Source organism: Brassica rapa, chromosome A10 (assembly GCF_000309985.2).
Source record: "Brassica rapa cultivar Chiifu-401-42 chromosome A10, CAAS_Brap_v3.01, whole genome shotgun sequence".
Classification (NCBI taxonomy): Eukaryota; Viridiplantae; Streptophyta; class Magnoliopsida; order Brassicales; family Brassicaceae; genus Brassica; species Brassica rapa.
In genome coordinates, this window is record NC_024804.2 from 6312444 (window position 1) to 6332135 (window position 19692).

General features: G+C 32.9%; 2 protein-coding genes across 2 annotated transcripts; one reads left to right on the forward strand and one right to left on the reverse strand.

Moving 5' to 3' along the window:
* Nucleotides 1–484: 484 nt before the first annotated feature.
* LOC103843868 (quinolinate synthase, chloroplastic) lies at nucleotides 485–3606 on the forward strand. The gene is made up of 7 exons (XM_018655600.2): nucleotides 485–1312; nucleotides 1566–1850; nucleotides 1939–2157; nucleotides 2236–2415; nucleotides 2481–2975; nucleotides 3049–3210; nucleotides 3297–3606. The coding sequence occupies exons 1-7, from the start codon at nucleotides 572–574 to the stop codon at nucleotides 3357–3359; spliced, it is 2145 nt and encodes a 714-aa protein (XP_018511116.1). The 5' UTR covers nucleotides 485–571; the 3' UTR covers nucleotides 3360–3606.
* Nucleotides 3607–3643: 37 nt separating this feature from the next.
* LOC103843869 (autophagy-related protein 16) lies at nucleotides 3644–5835 on the reverse strand. Its single transcript, XM_018655601.2, has 5 exons — nucleotides 5702–5835; nucleotides 5488–5614; nucleotides 5174–5355; nucleotides 4908–5103; nucleotides 3644–4805 (listed from the first exon to the last, which is right to left on the reverse strand). Coding segments are annotated over exons 1-5 (1530 nt in total). The 5' UTR covers nucleotides 5704–5835; the 3' UTR covers nucleotides 3644–3782.
* Between the last annotated feature and the right edge of the window lie 13857 nt (nucleotides 5836–19692).

Sequence of the window (19692 nt, forward strand, 5' to 3'; positions counted from 1 at the left end):
GACATTTTGAGGGAAGCCACGGGTAATTAAACTCCACCTCAAATTCCCTATGCCCCCATGCCCCCATTTGTTACAATATTTTAATTTTTAATTTTCGTTTATAAATAAAAACTAAATTCAATTTTAATTTCTAATTATATTTTATGATAATTTAAATTAAAATTAACTAATTTTTTAAAGTAAATTTGAAAAGATTCTAAAAAGATCTTTAAAAGATTTTGTTAGAACATTTTAAATATATTCATTTGTATTTCAAATAAAAAGACGGGTTTCTAAAAATATAAATATATTAAAATTAAAATATATAATAATAAACTTATGTAAAATTTGATATTTTTTTTATGAATAGTCCAAATTACATATGAAAAAAGTGATGACTTAAGAGCATTTTAGTAGGATAGATAGATAGAAGCATAAAAATAAAACTTTTTTCGAAGTGGAACGCCTTTCATATTGCATTGAGCATCGATTCCCCACCATCCCCTCTCCTACTTCACACCTTCTTCATCGCCAAAGGTTCAAGAGAGCTTTTGTTACTTTTTCAGAATCGCAAGGTTTTTTTTGTGTTCTAATGGCGTTAGCTCTCTCAGTCACACCCACTTCTTCTTCTTCTTCCTCTTGCGTCCTCTCTCGGAACCCTAGTCCTAATTTCAAAACCACCCTTCTGAATTTCGCCTCCCCAAGGAGGATTCACGCCATTACTCCTCTCCATAGATCCTTCCAGTGTCTTCAATCTCCCTCACAACACCTAAACACATCTCCATTCACAACCTCAGCCGTTACCTCTTCTTCTTCCTCGCAAACCACAGAGCTCGTTCTCCAGAGACTAGTCCAAGAATTCAAATCCCTCACAGAGCCAATCGATAGGCTCAGATGGGTTCTACGTTACGCGAGCCTCCTCCCTCCGATGCCCGATTCCTCCCGGACCGAATCTAACCGGGTCATGGGCTGCACGGCTCGGGTCTGGCTTGACGCTGAGTTAGGTCAAGACGGGAAGATGCGGTTTTGGGCAGACAGTGACTCAGATGTGTCCAAAGGGATGTGTTCCTGTCTGATTCAGTTGCTTGATTCTGCCACCCCTGAAGAAGTGATGGAATTGAAGACTGAGGATTTGGTTGAGCTTAACGTTGGACTGTTGGGTGGTGAGAGATCGAGGGTTAACACGTGGCACAACGTTCTTGTCAGCATGCAGAAGAAGACACGGCGGCTCGTGGCGGAGAAGGAAGGAAAAGCTCCGACCTTTGAGCCGTTTCCTTCACTGTTGTTGACTTCTGATGGCATTGAGCCTAAAGGTAGCTTCGCTGAAGCTCAGGTCAGACTTTTAAATTCTCAGTTTTATTGTTTTTCTTTCTGTTTGATGTTGTAGTAAAGAAAGATCTTTTATTTTTTTTCAATTGTATTATAAGTCATGTACTTTTCTTTTCTGTTTTTATATTTTGTTTGGAAGGAAAAGATTGAGTTTTTACTACATTCTGTTGATGTTACAATGGTTTAGTTAACTAGCTTTTATCTACTAGGCTCCGCCTCATCTGCTAAGATTTGTTGTTTTTTGGTTTAACTTGAAGGCTAAATATTTGTTTCCGGAGGAGGCACGGGTTCAACAACTAGTCAAGGTGCTGAAGGAAAAGAAGATTGGAGTGTCTGCTCATTTCTATATGGATCCAGAAGTGCAAGGGGTTTTGACTGCTGCTCAGAAGCATTGGCCACATATCTATATATCTGATTCTCTTATCATGGCAGATGCAGCTGTCAAGATGGCTAAAGCTGGATGTCAGTACATAACAGTTCTTGGTGTTGATTTCATGTCTGAAAATGTGCGTGCCATCCTTGATCAAGCTGGTTTTGGAGAGGTTAGACAAGTTTATACATCTCTTTTATCTTTCTTTCTTTTTTTTCTTGTTATATTGCTTCTTATATAAAATAAAATTTGGTTTGTAGGTTGGTGTGTACAGAATGTCAGATGAGACCATTGGTTGTTCACTAGCTGATGCTGCTTCTGCTCCTGCATACTTGAACTATCTCGAAGCTGCTTCTCTTTCTCCTCCTTCATTGCATGTTGTTTATATCAATACATCTCTGGAAACAAAAGCTTTTGCTCACGAGCTTGTACCTACCATTACTTGCACTTCATCTAATGTTGTACAGACGATTCTCCAGGTTTGTTTTAAAACTCTCTTTTTTTTTCTTTTTCTTCATCTTAATCTTCTAAAAGTCTCTCTTCGTCTCCTGCAATAGGCGTTTGCTGAAATGCCCGAGTTAAATGTTTGGTACGGTCCTGATTCTTACATGGGAGCGAATATTGTAAAGCTATTCGAGCAGATGACTTTGATGACTGATGAAGAGATCGCCAATATTCATCCTAAGCACAACCTAGACTCCATTAAATCATTGCTCCCTCGTCTTCACTATTTCCAGGTAACTTTTGCCTTTTTGTTGTTCGGGTCAGAAGACAGGCTTGCTTATATGATTCTGTTTTGCAGGAAGGAACGTGCATTGTGCATCACCTGTTCGGTCACGAGGTAGTGGAGAGGATAAAGTACATGTACTGTGACGCCTTTCTTACTGCACACCTCGAGGTTCCAGGTGAAATGTTTTCATTAGCAATGGAAGCAAAGAAAAGAGACATGGGTGTTGTAGGATCCACACAAAACATACTAGACTTCATCAAGAAGAAGGTGCAGGAAGCAGTTGACCGAGATGTCGATGACCATCTCCAGTTTATTCTAGGAACAGAGTCAGGAATGGTAACATCTATTGTCGCGGTGATCAGGAGTTTGCTAGGTTCTTCTGCTAACTCGAAAGTGAAGGTTGAAGTAGTGTTTCCGGTTTCATCAGACTCTATGTCAAAAACTTCTTCCCCAAAAGGTCCAAGCTCCATTAATGTTGGTGATGCGGTGTTACCGATTGTACCAGGAGTAGCAGGCGGTGAAGGCTGTTCTATTCATGGTGGATGTGCTTCATGTCCATATATGAAGGTCAGTTCTTGCTCTTTGTAATTATCATTCATTTAATAGAAATGGTAATAACCCTTTGTGATGAATGATGCAGATGAATTCGCTCAACTCGCTCTTGAAAGTATGCCAAAATCTACCTGATGTGGAAAATGTAATCGGAGGATTCAAAGCAGAGCGATTCAAACGACAAACTCCACAAGGAAAACTCATTGCGGATGTTGGGTGTGAACCAATACTTCACATGAGGCACTTCCAAGTAAAGCAAAAAAAAAACTTTAATGTCTCATTCGCTTTTGTGTTAATTGTCACTAATTTTTTTCAAAACCAAATTCTCTTTTGCAGGCCAACAAGGAGCTGCCAAAGGAGCTTCTTGATCATGTCTTAAGTCGCGAGGGCAAGAGATGACTAAATTGTCCCCTTAAAATATGAAGAGATTGGGTGAGTTTACTTATCAACAAACTATATATAGGATAATACGTTTGGTGGAAGATGAAGATTAAAGTTCTTCTTGCAATAAGGATTCTTATGATCACAACGATTACATTTCATTGTATACAATAATATATAAACAAAAGCAGAGGAAGCACTTGGATATCCATCCATATTAGAGACGCTTAGGAGCGAGCTTATTGATGATGATTGTTATGGGTTATTTGCAGTGTGCTTATAGTGCTAAAACCAGAGTTGCATTGGGTGTTTATTGTCTTTTTGAAACAAATGAACATTAAAAAAACCAATTATATACAAAAAACACTTCATCAGACGAACACGACCAGACCAGAGTATAAACACACCTTTTGAACACAGACGTATTGAGTAATCAAACAATCATGTCCAAGTACAGACATACCCGTTTTTATCAGCCGATGCCAATGGTTTCCCGATCCCACTCCAAGAACAACACAGTATAGGAGATGTTTGCTCCTTGAGAGTGCTCACTATACTGCCTTTGGAGATAGACCAGACATGCACCGTTCCATCCGAAGATCCCGCAGCCACGTATTCATCATCTGGACTTATACACGACCGGCTCCAATTCGACGCCAATCTGTTCCCTGATGCTCTCAACGTCCCGCAAATTTCCAAAGTCCGTGTATCGAATACATTATGTACGTTGTCTCTCCCGCTCGTCAAGATCATATTTCCATTCCGGGACAATGATACAGAGGTTACAGCAGAAGAATGCCCAGCTACTTCAGACAGAAGTTTCGCAGTTTGAATATCCCACAACCTAAGATTCCCATCCATGTGGCCTGAGAATACCGTAAGCCCGTCTATGCTTAGGCAGATCGCATTGCAGTTACTGGTAAAGAGCACTGTGTTTGTACAGTAACCTTTCTGCAAATCCCAGAGTTTAATAGTACGGTCATAAGCTGCACTGACAACATGTCGGCTGGAGAACTTGCTCACATCCACAGCACATACTTTATCTGTGTGGCCTGTGAGAGTATGACGTACCCTACCAGAGTTAACGTCCCACACAAACAAATTGTTAGAGCTGCTTGCTGCGATCAGGGACTTATTGTCGTGGGTTATGGCTAGATCAAGTATATTCCCAAGGGAACCGTTTAAGCTTTTGATTAGAGACCCACTATTGGTGTCCCACATTTTTACTGGTCCGGCTTGCCCACCGGTAAACAGAGTACGAGAGCTGTATTCAAAGAGTATCGAACCACAGCCACCTTCGTGAGCATGGATACGGTGGCCACATGTTGACGGGATGGTAGACTCAACAAAATGATCAGTTCCATCTTCATTGCGTCGGACAATTCCATCAACTTGCTGCCTAGCAAGATTTTCCAAACCATTGGCCTTAAGCTTAGCTAGCATTTCTTCATAGAGAGCATTTGCCTATGTAACAAGGAAATGAAAAAAAAAAAGAGAATTCAGCCAAAGCTAACCATATCAAGGAAAGGAAGAGTGGGTGGGTAAAAAAATAAAGTCTTCAAGTACCTCATTAAGACGTTCCGCATCCTGCATCTTCTGTAACATCCACCGATCAATTAACATTTTGTTCTCAGACTCTGCTTTTTGAGCTCTGTTAGTCATCACCTCCAGCTGAGATCTGACTTCCTTGTTTTCAGTAATAAGTAAATCAAGCGTCTTGGTCTTTTCCTCTAACTCTTGTTGTAACCGTGTACACTCCTCCCTAAAATGCAAGCATAGTTTTAAGAACCGCACAACATAATCCCTTACAGTCACTAGAAAACAATTCTGACCTTGTTTGGGATAAGTCCTTGTCGAGGCCAAGAATCAACAACTCCTTGTCTTGTAAAGAAGACTTTGAAGTTCTGGATTCAGCTACTTCTATCACGAGTTGTTCAGACAATCGGGATTGCGCTTTGTAACATTGCTGTAGCTCTATCTCCAGCTTTTCTGTTTTCTCCTTCCATTCAGATCCCTGCATGCATATAGACGAACCAATCTAAGAAAGAATGAGAAACTAGATAATTCACTAGTGCAAGAATCATATAAAAGAACCTTAATCACTCAATCTTTTAATCTTTTAGCTAAATTAATCGAAACAAGGTACCTGAGAAATCATAGGTTTAGAGAGCGCAGAAATGGCGGGGCCATGAGCTCCTTCTTCGAGAAGATGGCGCTGCCGCAAAGCTCTCAAAGCGTCTTTTATGGCTTCCATTGCTTTCTCCTCCTGTGACCTGAAACAAGTACCAAATCAAATCAAATCAGATCGAGATCACAAATAAAGCGTGTGGAAGGACAAATCGAGATCCAAATTGACTTACATCTCTTTCGAATCAAAAGGAGTCGTAGAGGGAGAAATTAGGGTTTGAGTAGAGGAATAAGAGAAAGGGAATGAGATTTTGATCGGAAGATTTTGATCGCGACTTAACTTCCCCCGCCGCTTGCTTACTTCTCCAAATAAAATAAAAATTAATTATTAAAAATTTTAAATTAAAAAAAAAATTATTAAAAGATAAAAATATATTTTTACCGTATGATTAACGAATCTAAAAAAATATAAAAAAAGTAAACTATTCTTCCGAGAAAATGTGAAAAGTTCTGGTGACCACGCGCGTAAAAATTTGGTGTGGTACGGATTTGAACTCGGGTCCTTTGGGGATCTAGGGAACGCCTTGACCACCTGACCACAGACGCGTGGTTACGATTAATTAATCTAGACTTAAAGTTTAGAGTTAAGTGGTGGAGTTTTGGGAATGGTGTTTAAAATTTAAAAAAAATATTAAAAATTTCAAAATAAAAAGAGGTTATTTTGGTTATTTTCTTCCTCAAAGACTATTTTGTGACAAAAACTTAAAAAGGCTATTTGAAAGAATTGTCCAAATTTAAATTTTTGATCTGATTTTGTATTAAATGAAAATTTTCTAAATAATCTCTTCAAGATTGTTGTTTAATGAATATTTCTTTTTTCTTTTTCAAAAATTCATCTTTTTATTAAACATCAATAACCAAAAAATGGAATAAAAAGTCCCAATTACAAATCGAATTACATAAAATCAACCAATTTAAATTCTTTTATAAAACTAACTTCGCTCGATCCATCACTTCGTTCCAGTAGTTTGGATCTAATATCCTCGAGTATCGATTGTCGTTCTATACTTTCAACGATGATCACAAGAAAGTGAGATTGAGCTTGTCGTCTCTAGAGTTAGCTAACTTTCTATGAGTTTTTCTAAGCTTGTAACCATTACCAACATTGAAGCGCAGACGGAAAAAAAAAAGAAAAAAGGAAAAGACGCAAACCCGAAGATTGTGAAGAAACTTGACTGTGCAATCCCGCCTCCATCGCCTAACCCGCACTAATGGAAGTTGGATGATAGCCTCCACCAATTATGGAATGCTTAAAAATTGGAAACAAATAGACGGGTGAACTTATCTCCGAAAGAGCTCAACGACCTTAAAAACAGTGTTGGAAAGGAATTTCACCATGAGCTAACAAACACAGGCTCACGGCACTGATATATGGTCCTTTCTGACTGGTGTCACCGTAAACAGAAGGCAAACACAGAGGCAAGCATCCACCTCAATTAAAACCAGTCGCCTCCTCCGAGAACTGGAATAAGAAACCAAGAGCTGCCTAATATAAGTCCCAGTGAAAATGAAACCTATCTAATACCGGGAAGAGAAAAATCACACGAAGAGGAAATCGCACGCACCACACTGAAGAAGCCATGGACGACGAATGTGAGTTGTGACACGACAGACTTCCACAATACACCACCACCGGACCCGACACACGTGTGTTCCTTTGACTACGCAAATCTTTGAGCAAAGGACCCTCCATAGCCCTCAGCTGTCAACACACTGATCGGAACTCTCCACGACACCGTGGATAAACCAACTGCCGGCAACACTCCATTCACAACCAAAGAAAGCAGATCTGTAAACCCACTAACATATTTAAGAAACAGAGCTTAACCACCGCATCAACGTGCCGTCCACTCTACAAGGAGCGAATAGAAAAACGCCCCTTGTGAAACCCTAAAAAGGCAACTCACGCCGATAGCAACCACTCCTCTCTGTGCCAAGACCCCAACCATGATCAGAGAGCTTCCCGGCATCGAATCTCTACGTAAGAAAGACCTAAACCAGAGACTCCTTTCGTGACAGAATCGGAAGCAAGACAGTGAGGAAAAAGAAACCATTGAGAAGCAAACGAAAAACGAGCGGAGTAGGGGAAGAGAAGTCGCCTCCAGTCCCGGTATGCGTGTTCACGCGCCGCCGGAGCTGAACTTTTCTTTAGTTTTTAAACGAGAGAGAAATGCGTAATTAATTTTTTTTTTTGTTAGATACAACTTTGATTAGGCCTGGGCATTCGAGGTCCCAATCGGGTTTCGGTTTTATCCAATCGGGTTTCGGTTTTTCGGGTTTATCAAAATCAGCCCCATTCGGATTATATGAAAGTTCGGTTCGGGACCGGTTCGGGTTCTATCGGGTTTGGGTCGGGGTTAGTAAATTTTCAAAGAACCGGTACAACCCAATATACTTTCGGGTTCGGGTCCCAATCGGTTTTTCGGTTTAAAAGTACCTAATTTTTACCTATTTTATAACCAAAACATGAGTAAATTCGGTTATTCAGTTTTAAAATACCTGTTTTGTACCTATTTTGTAACCAAAACTTAAGTAAAATCGATTCAAAAATAAGGAACATCAACCGTGATCATTCAAAATCAAACGAAAAGTAAACATATTTACTGATAAAAAAAACCAAATAAATAAAAGCAAAAAACGAAAACCAAGTTCTCATGAAAAACATTGTTTAACGAAAACAAAATCAAAATCTAAATATTTCAAGATTCAACGGCCATCTTTAACCATTAACCTTCATGTAATAGAACCACCAACCTTCATGTAATAGATAAATATTTTAGATGTTCAATATTTCTTAATGTATTTTGGATATATATTAGGAATTGAGATCATGTTTGGTACAAGATCTTTTCGAGGTTTTGAATGTTTCGGGTTCTATCGGATATCCATTTAGATTCGGGTTCGGTTCGGATAATATCCATAACCCGAAATACCATAAAACAAGACCCATTCGGTATTTACGTCGGGTTCGGATCGGTTCGGATTCATTTTTATCGGATCGGATTCGGTTCGGGTTTTCGAGTTCGGTTTATTTGCCCAGCCCTAACTTTGATCCGGTTTAGTGCAAGAATCTTTTTTTTTTTTTGTCATCGGTTTAGTGCAAGAATAAAAAAAAAACTTAATCATAATTTGTTCCTCTAGCAATTCCTTTGAAATCTTATATGATAAACTTAATCATAATTTGAAATCTTTACCGCAGTAATAAACAATAGCTCTCCACCGTTACTTTTTTTATGTGAATTCTGAAGAATTAATCCTCAACTATAAAAAGGTATGATTTATCCCATCAAATTTATCAGTTCAATCTTTTCAATTTATAAGTTAATTCCAGTGTTATTATTCCTCACGAGAAGATAGATAGATTTTTTTTGTTCTTGCTTCTTCTTTTCTTTTTCTGAATTTTTAATTTAAAATTAAATTAACTTGAGGACGGCTACACGGGAGCCATCATCTCATGTGCCCTTATATGACAAAAACAAATCCGCTATATCTCTCACTAATCTAAATACCCTTTATCATTTAATGAAAATATGAAAACCCGATTTTACCCTTATTCATTTACGAAATTAATTATTATCTTTTAAAAAAAATTGAAATTTTCAAATTTTAAAATTTTCAAAGATTCCCTCTTTCCAGAATTTCGAATTTTAATTATCGATGTACAACTAGTCCAATTAGTTATATTGCTTCAACTAATTATACTGAGTTTTACTAGTTATACTTGTGTAGTTGTACCAAGTTCTATTAGTAATACTCATGTAGTTGTATTGAGTTCTACATAGTTGTACTTATGTAGTTTTACTGAGTACTACATAATTGTATTGGTTATAATGCGTAAAACTGAGTTTGTTATATCAAATTCGACTGAGTTCTACTGGTTATACTGCGTAGCACTAAGTAATATTAGATTAGTTGTACCGAGTTCAACTAAGTTGGTAATACCGACTTATACTAAATTCAGATCTGAAGATTAAATAAATAAAAACACACAAAAATATTTTGAAAGGGAGAATAAGAACAAGAAGAACCCTAAAACCATAGAAAAACCAAAATTCGCCTAAACAACCTTGAATTCTTAAATCTAAAACAATAAGAATCGTAAATCAAAAACTCAGAACAAGAAAAATCATAAATCAAAACCCAGATGTTCTTCAACTCTTTTTTTTTTCTGTAATTTCTTCATCTTCTTCACCGTTTTCTCCGGCTGAACCGACGTGTATCTAAGCTATGTCGGTGTTACATCAGGAAGATTCATCATGAATACGTTTTATATCCTAAATTTCAGATCTATGAAGAAAGAAGATGAAAAACGAAAAGTAAGAAGAGATGAAGTAAAAGAGAGAGGAAGATGATAAGAAAAGAAGGCGGAAGTGAAGAAAAACAAAAATTAAACACATTTTATAATTAGGGTTAGGGGTAAATTGGTAAATGGCTTGATTTCCGAATTAAAAATAAATAAATAAAAATTTATAATTAGATGAGGGATATTTGAGTTTTTCTTTTTTTTGATCGAGTGACAATATGGATGATTTCTCGCTACACGACAAATTGATCATGTAAGTTTGATCTTATCCAAAGTCTCAGTTTTGTTTGAACTTTGTCGGCTTCTTCTTCTTTTTAGAATAAAAAGATAAAATTTTAAACGAAAGATAACTCTTTAAAATCTATACAGTTTTTATGATGAAAAGATACATCATTATGAAAAGAAGCATTTTTAGATATTTTTCTATTAAAACTAAGAAAATTTATAGATTGAAAAATACATCACTTAACATTTTTTCAATAAACACATCAATTAATGTGATTATGAAAAGATACATCAATTTTAAGACAATACTAGATTTTGATCCGCGCACCCGCGCGGGTGTTTACTTTAATTTTTATAAATATATTTATACGATGTTAGTTTCCATTCGTGTTTGGTTCGGATTTATTTGGATTTTGAGTTTTTGAGTTTGAAGAATTTACCCTATACATGTATTTATAAATTTTGGTCCAAGTTCGGTTCAGATCCTTTCGGGTTCGGTTTGGATTTAGATAACCCGTTTAAATTATATTTAAACATTTAAGTTTAAATATACTTTAATTTTCTCAAAATATAAATATAAAAGTAATATATAACATATGAATTTGAATAACATATCAAAATACTTAAATTCAACATAAAAATTGGTTTGACTTGAATATTTAGATGGAGAATCAGTATATTTTTTAAGTATTTTTGGTGATTTGAGTATTGTTTTGCTATTTTAAATATTTATTTTTGACAATTTGTATATATTTTCAAGTATTTTGGACAATTTCAAAATATTTTATATATTTTTGGATATTAAATTTTAAATAATTAAAATATTTAAGTATATATAAATATGATTCAAATATATCCGGATACGTGTAATATTACGGTTTGGACCAGGTTCAGTTCTATTTCTTTAGATATAAAAATTTGAATTCATTAGAATATTTAACCAGTTTTGGTTTGGACTTGACACTATTTTTTGGACTGAATTTAGTTTGGTTCTTTTGATTCGGGAATTCGAGTTTTATCTGAATCCTTTTGCATAATAGCATTTTTGGATATTCAACAATCAAAACAATATCATATGTAATTCACCTTTTGTATGATAGCATTTTTGGTTGTCTCTACAAATTTTTAATTAATTTATATGTCTAGTTTTTATTTTAAATTACTATTTAAATATATCGTATAGATTTTGATGTTTATATAATGTAAATAGATAACAACATATACCTTATTCAATTTATTTTTATATGTAATTTAATTTGTTATCAGTTGGTAGTATATACCGATAAAATTTCATAAAATTTATTATGAAATAACAAAATCATAAAACACCCTTAGAATATTATTATACGTTCAAGTATTTATACTCATACAAATTATATAGTTGATTTAAAAAATTACAAAATGTTATTCTTAGTAATTTTATGTAATTTATTTGCTATTAGTAATTTTTATTATGTTAATTTGTAAAATCCTTAAATCTACCTATAAACTTAGAAAATTGAGCTTCTTAATGGATATTGAAAAATACAAAAAACATATTCTAGACTAAAGGGTTTTTGTACATTTAAACCCAACATACAATAGGCCATGTATTTATTTACCTGTGAGTTTTATTTGATATGTGACCTTTAAAAAAATATCAGTTTAGTCAAGAGAAAACAAAAACGACAACTATACCTTCTCCCCTTCTCTTAACGACTGCATGTAGATGAAGAAAGAAGAACAATCGATCGGAGGCTGATACAAATGGAACACATATCAGATGGAATTACAATGATCCCGATCCAACGGAAAAAGGGTATCGAAGGACGAACGGTTTGATAGGAGCTTCTAAAGGTATGTCTCCGTTCTTATTTCTGAACTCTTTAAGTTTTGTTCAATCGATATATCTTCACATGCATGTCAAAATCCACTTCATAATACAACTATACTTAAATCATATGAACCGTAGAGAAAACAAAAATGAAGCTGAAGCGGCGGTGGGAGATAATATTGGTAAGGTATTCCCTAAATTCTATCTTATGGCCAGTTATAATTTTCTCAAGTTATTTTCACCAATTCATATATTTATTTAATCATGAGTAATTCTTTTTCTTGATTTGTAGTGTTGCTGGGAATCCATTGATCTGAAGAAGCAGCCCACCTGAGACCTGAGATTTGTTCTGGATATCACCTGTCTAAGTCCTCTTTACGTTTCTTTGAGCTTCTCATCGGGTAAAACTCTCTTTCTTGCTTTGAATTTGTTATTGTCTGTCACAATAGAAAAATTATAATTGTAAAATGATGAAAGATATTAGGCACAGTGAATACAAAACCTTACAATACACATATAACTCTTGTACTAATACAATATTGAGTTGTCTTATAAATGAGGAACTTGATTGTTCTTATGGAATTGATTTTAATGTTCTGTAGGAATAACAGGATACATCGTTGTTAGTGTCAACAGACAGAAAATTAAATTGAAAACATGTACTTACTTGATGTCTTCAAGAGTAAACTCAGGTTTCATCCTTGGTTTGCATGAACAATGAATTGTTTTTAGCTCTCCAAATTAATAACCTGGCCCATCAAGTCTGTAAGAAAACAGAGTGGTCGAAAATGTTTTTTTTTTTCAAATCAATATCGCAGGTAATAATTTGCGAACGTACCAGTGAGGAAACATGGTTTAAGTGATCCATGTAAAACACTTTGAAAATCTACCAAACTTAGAAACAGGTTATCATTCCTAAGTGTAGATTTTGTGATTGTTGTGTTTTTGCAAGAAGCCCATTTTGTAAGAATGATCAGTTGATCTATACATTCTTGTTGCAGGGCTGAGGGTGAAAATCTGATTTTCAAAGAGGTTTCACATACTCATAACTAAATCAGTTTTGCTTGGAATAGTGGTGATGTTTCCTACGATAGGTATGGTCTTATTTATAGGAGTAGATTCACCGATTTTGTATATAAAATGGACAATATATTCAAAAGAATAGAATTGTTTAGTTTAGGAAGTCCCTATATTTTTGGTGCTATAATATATGTTAAAATCTCAGAGAATGGAAATCACAACTATATATGGTTTTAAGTTATTATAAATTATAGAAAACTCAAAAACCCAATTGATGTCCTTTTTGTTATGTTGACTTCTTTGAAATATGAAAAAAAAATTGGAATGTTATTGAGTTAGGAATAATCGAATTTATTAGTTTTAAAGATTAGCTACACGTGATTTGCAAGTTTTGAAACAGGATCTCTCAATTGTGTTCTTGCTTGATATCGTTTTATTTATGATAATTGCGTGGAAGTAGGAAACATATTTGGAATTTTATTGATTGGTTTTGATTTTGTGCACCAATAATATCTAATGATACTAACTACAATATCTTATTATGATACTAAGTAACCTAACTAAGTATTTAAATAACATTTCATACATGTTTGGTAAATCATAGTATATATACTGTTACAAACCAATGAACCATAAGATTGATCATAACAAATAATTGAGTAAGCACAACAATACATGAAATTAATATTTTAGATGAGAAAAAGTTCATTGATAACACAACAATGTATATTTCGTAAGCATGATAGAGATTGGATCGAATTATATGGTTAAATATTTATACAATTGATTTTGATTATGCAGACTAAACCAAGACATGCTGGCGAGAATGACGATATATAGATGGGTTTATAAAAGTTAATTTTGGTCCATCCGGATGAGGTACAAATTAATTAAGTTATGAGATTAATTAATTTTGGTCCATCCGAATTATTTGATTTTTAAACAAAAATGGGTTTACGTTTGAGATTTTGTAAATGGGCCACGTGATTTATAAGTTATGGTTAAAGGGTTATGTTTTAGAAATTACTAAAATGAATCTAATTATAAATGTTTCCAAACACATTTCATTAAGACTACTATTTAAGTTTCCAAACAATTCTATTTTGTACTTGAATTTTAATAAGATAGATTAAACATAAAAACTCGTATATTTTCATTTTTACTTTACTAATATCTATTTATTAATACTTCAAAAATATTGATAATTGTTTTATATCTAAAAATTAGTGTATTAATATGATAATTTGAATCTTTTAAGAAATTTTATATGAAAGTTACATCTCTTAGTTTTTGTTTACAATAAAATTATATTTATTATTTTAAATGAAATTATGTCTTTTTGTTTGTTACTTTGCTCATATCAATTTATTTATACTTCACATAAATATTTGCAATTGTTTTATATGAAAATTTAAATATATCTTAAGTTTTTACATGAAAATTTGAGTCTCTTAAGTTCTTTTACTTGAAAATTTGTATTTATTAGTCTTTAAAATCTATATATATAAATAAATGTTCGCCTCTCTCCCGTGAAGCCACGTCATCAATTCGTGCGTTCTGGGAGTGACACATGTCCCATTTTATATTTAAGGCCAAAATAAATGAATGCAGTTAAGGGTAATTGAACCGAGCACCTCTAGCACTGGTATTTTCTCTTAGAACCACTAGGTTAAAGTCACTTTTTTATAAATATGTGGCCGCGAAAATACTTATTATCGTGTCAGCTGGAATCCCATGCTTCTTCTGCTTGTGGCCAGGGCCGACACTGAACTGACGTCAAGATGAAGATCGTGAAGTTAAAAACTTTGCTCCAAACAGTTTTGCAATGTTTCCAACCTTTATAACTTGATGCATATAATATATATCAAAATATATTTGTTGTACACGCTTTTATTAGTTTTGCTTTTAAAAGAAGGTATTTACAGTTATAAATGTTTTGTGCCACTGAAGTAATGGTTGAAAAATCTCTATACATATGTCATTTTAAAATAACACCCAACTTCTATATATAGTCAATACATATGTCCATGTTATATTCTAGACTAAATATTTTCTCTTTTAAAAATATAGAAAACAATTCTTTTAGTCTACAAGCAAATGTTGTAGAGCAAGTATGCATTATACAAAATAATATATATTTAAAATCCATACACAAAAACATAAAAGTTGTTATAGGCCTCTTTCACATGCACACTCCACTATGAATAAGAATTAAAAAAAAAACAGTATTGTCATCAAACTTTATCACAAATCCACATTTGTACATTTATAATTATGAGTTGGACAATTAGTTAATTTGATACAATACCAAAGCGGGAATAATCAAAAAACAATTATACCACCGCATACTAATAAGTAAGACATAACAGATAACCAAATTCTTGAATTTTAAAACAAATTTCAACTCGAGCATTTAATAAATATCAAATTAACTAATATCCCATCCGTATGGCGGGCCGACCCTAGTGAAAAATATATGATACATTTGTATCCATTTGGTTACGACTCGTCCGTACCCTTTTAGTCACGATCCATTCATACCCTTTCGGTTACGATCCGTTCACACCCTTTTGGTTACGGCTCGTTTGCATTTTTCCTATCATAATCCATTCGCAACCTTTCAGTCACGACCATTTTCACCCTTTAGTCATGTCCCGTTTGCACTTTTTTGGCACAATCTATATGCAACCTTTCGTTCATGACCATTTGCATCCTTTTGGTCACAATCTATTTGCACCTTTTTGGTCACGTTCATGACACTTTCACACCCTTTCGGTCATGATCTATTCATATCCTTTGTGTCACAACCAGTTCGTAGCATTTCGGTCACGACCTGTATGCACATTTTTTGGTCATGACACATTCGCACCCTTTCATTCACGACACGTTCGCACCCCTTGGATCATGACACGGTCATACCTCTTAGATCACAACACGTACGTACCTATTATATTACGACACACTTATACATCTTAGATCAAAAAAAATTTGTACCTCTTCGTTGATGACACCATATTAATATTTATAATTGTTTAATCATTGTTGATATAAAAAAAATTCATCTTCTAAGTTTTTAGTATGAAAATTTGTATTTATTAGCACTAAGATGAAAACTTATGTCTTTTTTTTCTCCCTCATACCTATTCATTATGACCATTTACATCTATTTGGTCACAACCTATTTACACCCTTTTGGTCACGTTCACGACATTTTTACACCCTTTCAGTCATGATCCATTCGCATTCTTTCGGTCACGACCCGTTTGAACATTTTTGGTCATGACACCTTCGCACCCTTTGGATCATAACATATGTGTACCTCTCAGATCACTCATATTCTTATCTCTTAGATTACGACACATTCATATCTCTTAGGTCAAAACAAATTTATACCTCTTCGTTGATGACACCATATTGATATTTATAATTGTTTAATCAGTGTTAATATTAAATTTCCATATCTTAAGTTTTTAATATGAAAAACTGTATTTATTAGCATTGAGATGAAAACTTATGTCTTTTGTTTTTACTTTGCTCATATATATTCATTAATACTTCATAAATATTTACAATTTTCTATATCTAAAAGTCAGTGTATTAATATGAAAATTTGATTATATTAATTTTTATACATGAAAGTTGCATCTCTTAAAATTGTTTTACATGAAAATTGTATTTATATTTTTTAAATTGAAAGTTGTATATTTCACTTTTATTTTTGCTCATATCTTATTATTATTTTACATTAATATTTAAAATCATTTTATATCTGAAAATCAATGTATTAATATAAAAATTGAATCTCTAAAGTTTTCAATATGAAAAGTTGGATTTATTAATTTTAAAGATGAAAGATTGCATGTACTGCTTATGAAAAGACACAACTTTTAAAACTAATACATTTTAAAAAATTAAAAGAATGAAAACATACAACTTTTGACATTATAATGAAAAGATACAAAATTATATATAAACATATCATTTTATAATTTGACAACTTTTCAAAACTCATTTCATTTTTTTATGAAAATATACAACTTTTCAACATTAATTAAGTTAGTAAGCTTTTGTGATGAAAAATTGGGTCTTTCACTTTTCTTTTGCTCATATCTACTTAATATATTTTACATAGTATTTACAATTCTTTTGTATCTAAAAATTAGTTTATTAATTTAAAAATTTAATCTCTTAAAAAAATTATATTAAAAGTTGCGTTTCTTAGCTTTTAAGATTAGGCATGGGCATTTGGGGTCCCAATCGGGTTTCGTCCAATCATCAAAATCAGTCCCATTCGGGTTATATGAAAATTCGGTTTGAGACTGGTTCGGGTTCTATCGGGTTTGGGTCGGGGTTAGTAAATCTTCAAAGAACCGGTACAATCTGATGTACTTTCGGGTTCGGGTCCCAATCTGTCCTTCGGTTTAAATGTACCTGATTTATATCTACTTTGTAACAAAAAGTAAGTAAAATCGGTTCTTCGGTTTTAAAATACTTGATTTGTACCTATTTTGTAACCAAAACATAAATAAAATCGGTTAAAAAAAACAATGGAACACCAAATGTGATCATTCAAGATCAAGCGAAAGGTAAACATAATTATTGATCGAAAGAAAACCAAATAAATGAAAGCATAAAACAAAAATCAAGTTCTCATGAAATGAAAACATTATTCAATGAAAACAAAACCAAAATATAAAAACTTCAACCTTCAACCGCCACCTTTAACCATCAATTTTCATATAATAGATAATTATTTTAGATGTTCAATATATTGTGAATACATATTAGGAATTGAGATCATGTTTGGTACAAGTTCTTTTTGGAAATTTTGAATGTTTCGGGTTCTATCGGGTACCCATTTAAGTTTGGGTTCGGTTCGGATAATATCCATAACCCGAAATACCATAAAACAAGATCCATTCGGTATTTATGCCAGGTTCTGATCGGTTCGGATTCATTTTTATTGGATCGGATTTGGTTCGGATTTTCGGGTTCAGTTTATTTTCCCAGCCCCATTTAAGATCATAAATTGCATCTATTGCTTATGAAAAGATACAACTTTCAGGACTAATATATTTAAAATAAAAAGAATGAAAACATTTCAATAAATGTGAAAGGATGCAACTTTTCATCTTAAACATTGCATTAGTTCTTATAGATTGTGAAAATATATAAAGATGTGTCTTTTTATAAAGAAATGTCTTTTCATAAAAATTCATATGAGTAATGAAAAAATTTCATATTTTAATTAGTTATTTAAAATAGCACCTTTATAATGGTAATATATCACATTATTAAGATGAAAAGATACATTTTTATGATGAAAAGACACAGCATAACATTTATTCACAACCTTTAACAAAAGTCACCTTAATGAACAAACACAACTTTTAACAAGAATTTAGATTCTTATAAAAGCACATAACCTTTAGAATTAATTGAGATTGCTATTATTATTAGATAGACTTCCGAAGGACAAAAACGTAAAATAAATTTCTGATTTTTTGTTTGGTCATAATGGTTATATAGTAATTTTACAACCCATTTATGTTGGTTTTTGTCGTTTTGTCGTGCGTGTGTAGCAACATCGGATAGCTGTGGCTACGAATCTGCCGACGGTGGAGGGCTTAGGAACGTTTGCATATGCGACCACCACAATTCTACCACAAACTGTGATCCAGGTCGGTTTTGCATTATCATTTCATCTTTCTTCCTACACAAAAATAAAAATGTGTTAGACACAGTATTAGTAAGTATAAAGTGACATGATAGAAACTAGAATCCACATATATTTTAAGTTTTCATCTTGTTAATTGTTAAATCTGAAACAAAAACAATTTACCAAGTCGAGACTTTAGTTTTTTGAAAATTGATTATCTATGATCTATTTGATTAAATACATACTAAAAGAAAAGTAATGTATTAAACTAAATTTTCTTATATTCAGTAATGTATATGAACCAAATTTGAATCAAAATCGTAACCATAAACATAACTACTGCATTGTATTATTATTTAGAAAGGGTCTTCAAATAGCATTGAAACAAAATTTTGTTCCAAACTAGCATATAAGGATGAAATTCACAAAATAACATTTATTTAAGGATAGAATGCCCTTTATAAAAAACATTTCTTTAATGCTATAAATCATATATATCCTTATTTGTAGCTACATAATTAGTTATAAAAATAAGCATTTAAACTATAGAAAACTTTAAATAATAAATTATAAAAGATATATATATATATATATCTTATTTGCGTTCAGTGTTTAAGGACTAGGGTTTAGATATTAGGGATTAGAGGTTAGAAGTTAGGATTTATTATAATTTAATGTTATTCTTGTTTAAAGAATGATATTTTGACATTTTGACCCCAAAAAAAAGAATGATATTTTGACTTTTTTAATTTTTAATTTTATTTTTGTGTCATTGATGAGATTTTCACTTTTAATTATGTATCGTTGTTAATAAATTAGAATACTAAAATATTAACCATACAAAGTAGTAATCCGCACTGTGCGCAGAGTAAAATAGTTTATTAGATTATTTATTGTATGTTGTGTAGCTTTTTTCTGAGAATGGACATTCATATATATGTTCGGATTCAGTAAATTTATTTGAATTTCAGATTTTTTAGTTAGAAATTTAAATTGTATTTGGATATTTAAAAATTTTGGTTTGGATTTGATTTGAATCATTGCAGGTTCAGTTCAAATTCGAGTTCGGATATCTAGTGAAAAAGTTAGAATTGCGTGGAAAATAATGTGATCTCTTCACTCGACACCTAAATTCTGATTCTTA